The 12,658-nt window shown below is 37.3% G+C and overlaps 1 protein-coding gene across 1 annotated transcript in view; it reads right to left on the minus strand.

The window, feature by feature from the left end:
• Nucleotides 1–12,658, minus strand: part of LOC126203048 (probable ATP-dependent RNA helicase DDX52) — a 69,419-nt gene that overhangs the window by 13,497 nt on the left and 43,264 nt on the right. Inside the window, exons 7-9 of the mRNA XM_049937286.1 lie at nucleotides 12,181–12,384; nucleotides 11,956–12,046; nucleotides 2,985–3,107 (exon numbers count right to left, since the gene is read on the minus strand). Coding sequence (XP_049793243.1) covers nucleotides 2,985–3,107; nucleotides 11,956–12,046; nucleotides 12,181–12,384 — 418 coding nt within the window. The remainder of the gene's footprint in view (nucleotides 1–2,984; nucleotides 3,108–11,955; nucleotides 12,047–12,180; nucleotides 12,385–12,658) is intronic.

Consider the following 12,658-nt stretch of genomic DNA (forward strand, 5'->3'; position numbering starts at 1 on the left):
ATGCTTTTATTTATTAATTAAAAAAATGAGAACCTGTGGTGTGTTTTGAGAGACATGAAACTGAGCTTTTCCAATTGTAAAGCCCTGCCCAGCTGTATACAGTCTGTGCATTGTAAAGAACTGAAGTCTGAGAACAGTGGCAACAAGATTTCTCCAGACTGTATTTGGTGTCCAAATAATATATGCAATGTACCATCCTAAAGTGAAAAGAGGACACACAGACTGCATATGTTCTACATTTTTTCTGTAAGCCACAATTCTCATCACCACTGGGTAGTTGCACGCAGCAACACATACACACATCCAGCAGTATGACATATATTAGTACATAAATACAGAAAAGACTGATACACTACTTTTATATGGAAACAAGTGTGACAACAGTAGAGCAGCTGTGCATGGAACTATTTTCCAACAGTCTTCATGTTATTTTATGTCCATGACCTCTGACAGAAGACTAATGCACTTCACTGCATGTGCCCAACCCCAGTTGTCAGTCTCAACCTGAATCCCCACACATTAATAACTTTTATCATCTTTTCATTTCTCATTAAAATTTTATTTTCTGAATCCAGTTGTTCTATCCAGGTACACATGCCATTATATGAGTGTTGAATTGCATGACCAACATCTAATGAGACTACAGAGCCTATACTTGGACACAACAGTAGCCAATCAGGAAGTGTGGGAGAGTAGGCATAAGAAGCTTCTGAAATACACACTCAGATTTTAGCTTAGATGAAGAGAGTCTAAGCAGACATTGTTTTTGTTCCACGTGTTGTACAATAATGTCAAACGTTGGAATCGACTTCTGGAAATATAGTCGATACTCATCTGAACATATGTATGACGGTGAGTACAAATGATGAAATTTTCAATTTTTCTGTCCGTTAACATTTCTTTGGTGGACAGGCCATCTACATAACCTTGTCTTTGGTACCCAGTCTTTTCTAAATACATCCCTACACAAGTATTTATAAACAACTTTACACTGAACACTGACAACCCGTGTTTACAGTGTAAATTGTTTAATTCTGTGGCCAAGAGACAATTGGCAGTAGCAGTATAACAAAGTACTGAACTTTTTGACTACTAATCAGTAATGCTGAACTTCTCACATGATATGCTTAATTTTTTATTGTAAAAGATACATAAATAACAGTGAGTAGTCTGACAACTCTTCCAGTAACTACTGCTTAGTTAGATCTCTCTTGGTTTCTCTGCTTAATTATTATTGTCACAGTCTAACAGTCTGTTTTATTTATTATTAAGAGTGTAATCAGATGCACACAATTTGAATTAGCAATCTGATTTGTATCTCTTCCACAGGAACAATTACAAAAAATATGATGATTCAACTGACTGACCTATATTATTTTCTATTCTTCCATGAAAAGTATGTCATCTTATATACATGGAATTATTGTACAGTGAACCTGAAAGATTTAGTTACTTCTCCAGAACATGAAACATCATAAAGTCTCTTATCAAAGTTTATCATCATACTTTTTCTATAACGATAACCAGTTTTGTTCCATTACAGAACATCTTGACACCAACAGTAATTGCAGTTCAGGAACTGCATACTCTATACACTAGACACTTATCTCATATCTACCACTAACAGGTATTTCTGTCTGGTTATCTTGAACGTATAGCACAAAAATTCCTTCGACTGTCGGACAATGTACTGCTTGCCAATAGGCCATGCAATGAGAAAACAACTGAGGTCAATAATTTACTGAGATATTTTGCAATCTAGTGGTGACACTTCCTTTAGGTCCTAAGATAGATATGAAATGGGAATACAGGCTACAGCAAGGTGCGCAGTATACTGCTGCATCCATTTTCAATAAGCTACACAAGAATTCAAAAATCTTAGCAATAATCCATCAACTTTCAAATCCAAACTGAAGAGTTTCCTCATGGGTCACTCCTACTATTCTGTCGAGGAGTTTCTTGAAAAAGTAAGCTGATTCCTGTGTTATATTGTTGATTTACATAAACTTACGGCTTGTCGTTTTTTGGGTTCATAAACAGTTTATTTTATTTGTTATTACTTTTATGTAGTAATTTCATGTACTGACACATTCCATGAGCTTGGAGACTTGCTCAATTTATTTCTACACAACTAGACATGTACAATAAAAAAAGCAATGGTTGTCAATTCCAAGATTACTCTACATGAGAAGAACACTATCTTTTGTCACAATTAGCTGTCTGGGAAGTGGAAAATAAATACACAGGCTTGAAGCAGAAAGTACAGATGGAGTTAAGAAAGCCAAAACATGCCTTTTGTGAGCAAATCCCAAAATCATGTACACAAGAATTTACAAAGACACAGAAGAAAAGTCAGACTTCAAAGGTGAGGAAATAATACCTAAGGTGAAACACTGAAAATTTTTAAATGCCCATACTGAAGAGAATTTAAACAGGAAACACAATACTCTTGAACTTTCCCTTGACAACTCCTTTTATTTCACATAAGGATTTCTGTTTGTGTAACATGAATATAAAACGACTCGTATCACATCATTATGACAAATTGCACAAATCATCCGGCGAACATGAAAAAATCTAGCTAATCAACTTCTACAACAATCATTTGGATTTGATGAGAGCCTCGGAAGAAACTGACACTGACCTTGTTGAAGGAAACCTACTGGGATTCAACTGAAATTATTTTGGAAAAACAAGGCAAAAGTAAACTGGCCATCCCTTCCCAACAAGCTTCTAGCACCTTAAGTTCTGCAACATCTTACACTACAGAATAGGCCAACATTGTTTTTTGTTTCATTACTTTTCAACAATGCACAGAACTGACAAACAACTCGGACACTATCATTTGAATTCCATCACCCTTTTTCTACAATATGGTGAATTTCATTCTAAAGTAATCAGATCAAGAAATTGGTTTCTAATCTATATTTAGTAACATACAATAAATGGTATTCTCTCTATCTAAAACAACTTCGTCTACTCACCTGCAGCTGCGTTCTGTCTGCATGTATGACATCAACATTGATCCCATCATAAAGCAATTCATTAAACAATTCCTTGGCTCTTTCTTTTGTTTGGACAAAAACCAGCACGGGTGGAGTAAGTCCCTTAAACAAAAAACATTTTAAATCGAGTAAGTTATTTTCCACAAACAGAGGATGTTATTCATTTTCTACTTACATGATAACAAATATCTCACAAACAATTATTTCAGTGCCATGAAACAAAGATGAGCTTACAAAACTCTAATAGAAAGTTCATGGCTGACAAAATCATTATGAAACTTTTGTTGCTGTGGTCTTCCAACCAAAAGACGGGTTTGACGCAGATCTCCAGGTCAGTTTATCCTGTGCGGACCTCGTCATCTCTGCGCATCTACTGCAACCTACATCCATGTAATCTTCTTCTTGTAGTCACACTTTAGTCCCCTCTACAATTTCCATCTCCCACACTTCCCTTCATTACCAAATTGACTACTTATCCATATATCACGATGTCTGCTATGAAGTGATCTTTCCTTTTAGTGGAGTTGTGCCATACATCTTTTTCTTCCCAATTCAATTCAGCACCTTCATTAGTTTGTCGATATTAGCCAGGATTCTTTTGTACCACCAAATGCCAAAAATTTAAATTCTGTTCTCATCTGTATTGCTTATCATCCACATTTCACTTCTGCAAATGGAACTGATGAGGGGACTTTACAGACTGGCCCTTTCGACTTTCTTCATACTAACAAAATTTGTCAGTCATTGCTCAGACATGAATTTCCCAAACTAGTGTCACACAATTCTAAAAACAGTATCACCTTTGAAGATTAAAAGAGTTCTGGGCACTGTTAAATATAAAACATTTGTACTTATTACTGTAGTTGTCAACTACTAAGTGCCTAGCAGAGCAGTCTTGCGATCAGAAAGTCAATGGTTCAAATCTCATTAGTAGGAACATCTTTCTTTTACTTTTATTTAAATTTATATTTATTTAGAAATGAAATGTTAATAAACAAATACTGACTCATAATTTTTTAATTTTTAATTAGGTACTAATTGCATGAAAATGCCAGTATTCCCAGCAAATTAAAAGTTTGTGCAAAAATCTAAAATGTCCAAAGCTTTCACATATAATGTTCATCTTTTTTGTGCGTGTTACACTTTAAGATACATCACACAAATGTGCCAGTAAAATGTGTTTAATACTGACATAAATCTCTGATGTTCTGGGCTCAAAATTCTTTTAAATAGCTCGTCATCAAAGAGTTGATTTTTAAATGAGAGTCAAACACTCTATGGTTTAAGAAATTCATCGTAAATTCTCGCACACAGTTCATCTTGTGGAAAAGGACACTTATTTTGAAAACAATGCTTTTCAAACCAAAATTCACTATATTTTCCCGTGACCTGTTAGAAATGGATTCGTTCCAGCAGTTGCCAGAGAGCACCAGATAAGAGGCATCACCGCGCTTGTGCAGCTACGATGACGTAGGAAGCCCGTATGATTGTACGTGTAACACATTAAAAGATCTTACATTATGCCATAAAAGAAACAAGACATCAGAGGATACTACAAGAGTGTCGGAGCCGGCCACTGTGGCTGAATGGTTCTGGGCGCTTCAGTCCGGAACCGCTCTGTTGCTACGGTCGCAGGTTCGAATCCTGCCTCGAGCATGGCTGTGTGTGATGTCCTTAGGATAGTTAGGTTTAAGTAGTTCAAAGTCTAGGGGACTGATGACCTCAGATGTTAAGTCCCATAGTGCTTAGAGCCATTTGAACCATGAGTGTCGGAATTTCGTGAACTATATTAAAATGCATAATTCGCCTTAAAGTGCGCATTCGTATGTCCAGATTCCCAATGAAGTAGGCCTCGACCTGATATTAAACTTTTCAGTTTGGTTTCTGGGATGTTAATTTTCTTGATGTACTAGTACTGTATTACATCATGTTTGGTTCTTTATTATGTCAATGCCATACGTGCCAGAATATGAAAACATGGGCTTGAAATGCAGTGCACTGTTGAAACTAGCCAATAGTGTGGAATTGAATGCTTCATTTCAAATAAATTGACTGCCTTGGAGGGAAAGATTAATAAAAAGCAAATGTCTGTAGCAAACTGACAAATATATCTTCATTGTTCTGCAATGCAATTAATGCTTGACAGTCAGATAGTTGGAAATAAAGTAAAATCTGAAACTAATAACATATTTTAGCCTCCTGTAATTATGTGAATGTGTTTTAATTCGTTTGATAGCTCTCAGCCAAATAAATCTGTTTTGTTTTCATTTGACATGAGAGCAGTAAACGAAGAGGAAACAGCAAAATCACTAAATGTAAACACGGGTCACGTGGAGACTACACACCCCCCCTCCCCCACTATAACACAGACTTCTCTGCGTATCAGCCCCTGATCTACGATCTTTCTGAACTGGGGCAATACTAAATAGTGGAAATCCCCCCCCACAGCCCCTCCTCACTCGACCGTTTGAGATAGGATGTCAAAAATTTAAAAGGAAACTAGTTTACAAAAATATGTTCATTTTGTATTTGTAGTACACAACTTTCTGAAGAGTCTGATACATAAAACATATCTTCGAGGAAATGTAAGACATGTTATTTGGTCTTAAGCGTGCCAAAGTGCAGTGCCACACTCTTCACACGCCATTCTTCTACCGCACATCACTGTATTTCACTCTGTGGAATTCAAACATGTATATTTTGTAATGGATGCCATAAAACTATATTCAGGACAGTAGAAATTGAAATGTCCTGTGGTGCCTCTCCTGCTCCCAGTCAGCCGGCTTGATATCCTGCCCCTCTTAAAGAAAATCTCTCAGTTAATACTGGATAGGATTATTTGTAACCAGGAGAACAAGAACGCTTCAGAAAATTTGCACTCTTTATTGCCTATTAACAAATAGCTTGCTGTTGTGTGTGACATAAAATTAAATACAGGATACATAAAATCAGTAAAGACAAGAGACAAGCAAGACGTTAACATTTCTTCAATCCTTAGGTCCTGGCGTTTTCTTCTCTCTAATCTGGCCACAGCTTTACATGGCGTGCTTTGCTTTCTGCGAAAGGATCTATTACCTCATCAAAGTTTGTCAAACATTTTGCTACATGAAAAACCAAAATGTCATTGTCTAAGACCGGAAAAGCTGTTAGTAAAAATAGTAGCCAAGACTGGTGTGGTTTCTCGATTTGACTACATCTATTTCGTCACAGTCTGCTAGATAAAACAAAATAGGCCTTTCTAATATTTCAGCAACTGTAACACACACCAAATAAGTGAGACTGTTTTGGCAATAATGGTCATTTTTATAACACGACAGAATATAGTTCACGAAGTACCAATATGAAATGCTTATTTGGTCTACTATAAGCAGAAAGCTTTATGTTAGGAAATAGTTTCACATTTCATTCATATGCTTCAGTTTCTCAAGCATGAGATCGAAAAGTAGTAGTACGAAATTTTTGTATACATTTGGAATCGTCATACCCTTCCATAATTTGTGTGATGTCACCATTTCTCCGGGTAGCATGGGGCTGCTTGCTGCTGCTGCTTACACAGCCGACAGCTACATTTCTGTAGCTAGAAGCAGGAGAAGGTACTACTCACACGTGACTCAACTGCGCAAGCGCATGAGGCCGCTTGTAACTGCTCAAATGAATCTGATATAAACAGTTGTGACGTCACACTCATCGGAGGCAATTTCTTGTTATGAAGCATTGCATAGTCTTCCTAAAGTCCTTTGATGCATTTTGCTGTTGGCTGACGCTTGTATGAGCACTTTTTTTTTATATAGCGCATTTCATTTGCAATTTAAGTTTTATTTTTGTTTTATCTTTCATTCATGTTTTATTGCTGCATTATTATTCTGCAGTAGCGGGATATAATTATATTCTTTGTTAGAGTATCGGTTCTTACCAGTCAAAATTACAAAAATTTAGCTAAAACAATGAAAAATACCCAGAATTCTAAAAAATTCCCGGGTTTTTCCCGGTTTTCTCCCGGATGAAAAAATGTCCCGGGTTTTCCCTGGATCTCCCGGGTTGTATACACCCTGATTATAGACAATATTTTACATCATTTAAAACAGGAAAAGCTGTTACTTTCATGTCTCATTGGCAGTTGAATTTTTTACATGGACCATCAGAAAAGGAGAATCATTAAGCTGCACATAGTGGTCAGTAAAACCAGAAATTAATTTAGTCACATCCTTAAAACCACCAATAATTATAGCTGTGTATCTTGTGGGGGAGTCAGCAGAAGAGGATGTGATATTCTGATACATACATTGTGACACATAAGCCACACTGTAAAATGTTCTATCTTACTTCTGAATATGCAAACAGGCTGAGTGGCAAATTAATGATGATTGCTTTGAGTGCTCAACACAGGAGACACCAAGGTATTGCCAGGACTACTCCTGTGACTTCAGACAGGGCCACTCTTGCTCTCTACATACATAAACAGTCTGACAGACAGGCTGAATAGCAATCTGTGACTGTTTGCTGATGGTGCTGTGATCAAGACAATGTTTATCTTTAAGTGACTGTAGAAGCACAGGATGACTTGGACAGAATTTTTATTTGGAGTGATGAATGGAAATTTGCTCTAAGTGTGTAAAAGTTTAAATTAATGCACATGAGTATGAAAAACAATTCTCTAATGTTAAAATAAAGTATTGGTTGCATTATGCTTTGCAAAGTCATGTCAAGTACCTACATATAATGTTGCAAAGCGACAGGAAATTGAACGAGCATGTGATCTTAATTGTAGGGAAAGTGAATTCTCGACTACAAGTCATTGGGAGAATTTTAGGAAAGCATAACTCATCTACAAAGGAGACCGCATACAAAACACTTGTTTGACCTGTTCTTGAGTAATGCTTGAGTGTTTGGGATTCCTGAAGGGAAGAAGACATTCTTTTCACGAAAAACCATCAAGAAAATTCAGAGAACCAGCATTTCTGGTAGACTGCAGAACAATCATCATTAAAAAAAAACAACAACAATAACAACAACAACATGAAGGTGTAATATGGAACTTTGTCAAAGTTAGGCCTTGGTCAAATTTTCTTTCATCAAATCTAGCACTTCGTCTTAGATTTGAATAAAAAAAGCATTTGTCTACTGTTACCTGCAAGGAAAAATATAACAGTTGGAGCTGATGGCCAGTTAATGTAGCATTTATAAATATAAACACGTCCACAAAATCCATGAGTACATGAAATGCTGGTGCATGCACAGTGAAGGAACTATAATGAAATATTTGATGATAGTGTAATAATCCCTTCTGCATTACGTCAAAGATCTATATAAAAGAGATAAATATTTCATCAAATTTCTTTGTCAAAGAAAATCTGATAGTGTAATACCCACCAAACACACAAATAGAAAAAGTTACACACACACACACACACACACACACACACACACACACACACACACACACACAGAGTATAGCTATACGAAAAGCTAAGCTTTCACTTATAACACTGGTGGTCAAAAATTTTTTAATGTCTTTCTTTTCTTCCAAGGCTGTGATTAAGCAGTAATGTAACATAGCTCATTCTTGAGTAAAGGCGCATTTAGTTTGAAAATAAAGCTTCCCTAACCACCATTTGCAATATTTTGCCACAACCTGTTGGAAAAGTAAGCAGTTGTGATGTCACATTGGTCAAAAGCAGTTTGTCATTATGAAATAATGCATGTCTGGTACCGAGCGCCGCGGGTTTCAAATCTGCGCCAGACGGCATGGACCTCGATTGCTAATAGAGGTCTCTCCAGCCATCGCACCATAAGCCGTGGCTGTGCGCGCACTCCTGGCCTGCGTATAATGAGAGGGCACCACGGCGGAGCACGTAGTCCCAGCGGCCAATAGCAATGTATTCTATCAGGTATTTAAGCCACTGCCCTTCGCTCAGCAGTCAGTCTGATATTCGCATTAGTCTATCGACTTCTTGCCTACAGACAGCATGTTTACTTGGTTTCCGTGAATGAGTGGACATTGGGGATTTGTGAGGTTTTGCTTGTGATCCCGTTGCTATTTGCATGTTGTTGGTCGTGTCGGTCCTTCCCCGTTCGTTTTGTTTGTTCGCAGGCTGCTCCCGTTTGGTCCTGCCGCGCTTTCATTCTCGGCAACACTACGACTGGAATGGTCACGGTTACAACAGTATAGTCTTTGTCCTAAGGCCTTTGACACATTTTGCTGTTGGTAGATGCTTATGTGTGCACTGTGTTCTGTTGTAAATGTTGCGCTAAGTTCTTATCAGTAAAATTGCAAAAATTTAACTCAAAATTAAAACAATCCCAGTTTTTTACAGATGAAAAAAATTTCCAAATTTTTCCCATGTGTCCTGGCTGTGCTGGAGTGTATATACCCTGAATAAGTGGTGTGACGCAGAGGAGACAGTGTAACTGGTACTGGACTGGCTTGAGGTATCTGGTAATGAGACAGTTCAATTCATGGTCACATTAATGTATACATTAATGTATATATCGGAATAATTAGTAACGAAGTGATCAAAGACAATTTATTTCCTTAACTGGGTTGAGGCACTTACTTCCCTTCTTCAGAAGGTTATAACTATTGCATTATTTGCGAGGGTCAAAAAGAATATGCATGCAGCATATTGCTGTGGTCAAGTGGTTCATAGGGCCTGTACAAAAATGATATAGAGAAGCCATACAACAACTGCAGACATCATGCCAGAACTGGAAATGCGTAGATGGAAGCTCCCATTTTGGCATGATGTCTGCACTTGTTGTATGGCTTCTTTATGCCATTTTTGTACACACACTATGAACCACATGACCATAGCAATATGCTGCATGCATATTATTGTCGACAGTCACAAATAATGTGATACTTATAACTTTTTGAAGAAGGGCACTAAGTGCCTCAACCCAGTTAAGGAAATAAAACTTCTGTTAGGCAACTGGTTGCTGATTATTTCAATATATACATTGATGTGGTCCACATAGGATGATACCACGCAGGAACAGCACTCTTGGAACTCTGCTTCTCTAGTGTATCAAGGCTGATGTCCCAAGCAGTTTGACAGTACACTTTTTCGCAAGGTAATTTATGTTACCCTACTTGTTTCTTGTCTCTCAGCAGTGTTGCCTCAATGTAACAGATATGACAGAGGCCGTGGTAAGACATTTCAAAGTTGTGTAACATGTCATGATTTTTTTAAAGCATCCTATTTACTTCAAAATTGTGCAGGTGATATGCACACAATTGAATCTGATTCATTATGCATCTGGAAGTTCTCAAGTACTATTTCTAAAGTTCACCTACAGTTACGATTCCATTCCATTTCTTCAAAATATCTATCTTGTGCAGCTAGGGGTGTCATCCCCCTCTCATGTCTTTCCTCCTGGAGAAGCCAAAAACAGACTACAATAACAGTTCATTGTATAGCTACATAAAAAGTAGAGATTACTGCTCCCTTAGCTTGCCAGAATACCAGAAGTCAAAGAAAATGATACGGAGAGAGAGAGAGCAATATTCTGGCTCTGGAGAAGAAGAATGACAGTCCAAAAGCCTGTGCAACCAGTCAACAGTACCTAAATGTACCTGTCTGCCACTTATTACCTTATTTTGAAGGGAAGTAGTGGCATGTCCTTTCAGTCATGGTTTATTTTCAACCATCACTTTTCTTCATTGCAATTGTTTATTAACATAATCATCATGTTGACTGGAATACTCTCTTTCAAATTCTAAAGGTGGCAGGGGTAAAATACAGGGAGTGAAAGGCTATTTACAATTTGTACAGAAACCAGATGGGAGTGATAGTCTATTGCACACGTTATTCAATCTGTACATTGGACAACCAGTAAAGGAAAAGAAAGAAAAATTTGGAGTAGGAATTAAGGTCCAGGGAGAATAAATAAAGGACTTCAAGGTTTTCTGATGACATTGTAATTCTGTCAGGCACACCAAAGGACTTGGAAGAGCAGTTAAATAGGGTGGATAGTGTCTTGAAAAGGGGGTAGAAGATGAACATAAACAGAAGCAGTAAAACATGGATAATGGAAGGTGGTAGAATTAAATAACGTAATGCTGAAGGGATTAAATTAGGAAAGGAGACACTTAAAGTAGTTGAGTTTTGCTATTTGGGCAGCAAAATAACTGATGGTCAAAGCAAAGAGGATATAAAATGTAGACTGGCATTGGCAAGGAAGGCCTTCCTGAAGAAGAGAAATTTGTTAACATTGAGTATACGCTTAAGGGTCAGGAAGTCTTTTCTGCAAGTATTTGTATAGAGTGTAGTAGCCATGTATGGAAGTGAAACACACATGATAAACAGTTGAGACAAGATGAGAATAGAAGCTTTGAAATGTGGTGCTACAGAATAATGATGAAGATTAAATGGGTAGATCAGGTAATTAATGAGGAGGTACTGAATAGAACTGTGAGAAATTTGTGGCATAACCTGACTAGAAGAAGGGATCAGTTGGTAGGACACATTTTGAGGTATAAAGGGATAACCAATTTAGTGTTGGAGGGATGCATGGGGTGTAAAAATTGTAGAGGGAGACCAGGAGATGAGAATACAGTCAGCAGATTCAGAAGGATGTAGGTTGCAGCAGTTAGTCAAAGATGAAGAGGCTTGCACAGGATAGAGTAGCATGGAGAGCTGCACTAAACCCATCTTAGGGCTAAAGACGACAACAACAACAACGACCAATTCTTGTCCACAAGCAGGATATATAGAATTTATAGCAAGAATCAACATTTGAGCAAAACAAGCATAATGAAAACAAAGAACACATCCTGAGCTCCTAAAATAAGAATGAGCCATGTATATCCAAACTATGCATTACACGTCACTGATACTGACCTGGATAAAACAATTCTTTAAACAATAAAACTTAAAAAAAACATGCACCTCAATTACATAAAGAAGAACAACTTTGCGTAGTAGTAAATCTGTATTTGTTTATTTCATACCTTTCTTACTATATCTCTGAAGGCAACAAGTTTCCCTGCCTCAGTGCCCACAAACAACAACTGCTGCTCGACAATATCTGCAGCCGTGTTTCTGGAGAGAAAGAGAGAGAAAATAACATAACCTATATTAACTCTGTAGTTTACATTTCAATGGAAGACAGTCATTGTTAAGAAATGGATTATATGTATTTAAAAAGTGTGAGGCATCTTCAGATGCAGCTTTACCTGTGCCCAATGGTGACAGAAACAAGTCCTTTCAGATTCTTGTGGGCCCAACGAGCAACATCTGGGGTGTGTGTTGCAGAGAAAAGTGCACGCCGAACATTTTCTGAATCACAGGCTCGGTAGATAACAGCTAGCTGGTCGCGGAAGCCACCTTCACTGGCCTCAAACAGCTTGTCTGATTCATCAATGACCAACCATTTAACACTGATAACAAATATATGTTTAGTGTAAAACATGTTTCAGTTCAATGAATCATGACAAAGTTATAAGCTACTCCAGTTAACCTTCAAATATGTTACATTAAATATATCTACTGAATTCATAAAAGAAATGTTTTGTTAGATTCAGTACAATACTTCTAAAATGTAGAGGAAACCAATGTAGTATTGCAATAAAAATTGTTCCCATAACTTACCTATAGCTGACTGGTTTGGGGAGCATAGAAACACACAACAGAAAATAGTATTTACACTAGCTT

This window comes from Schistocerca nitens, chromosome 9 (genome assembly GCF_023898315.1).
Source record: "Schistocerca nitens isolate TAMUIC-IGC-003100 chromosome 9, iqSchNite1.1, whole genome shotgun sequence".
NCBI lineage: Eukaryota > Metazoa > Arthropoda > Insecta > Orthoptera > Acrididae > Schistocerca > Schistocerca nitens.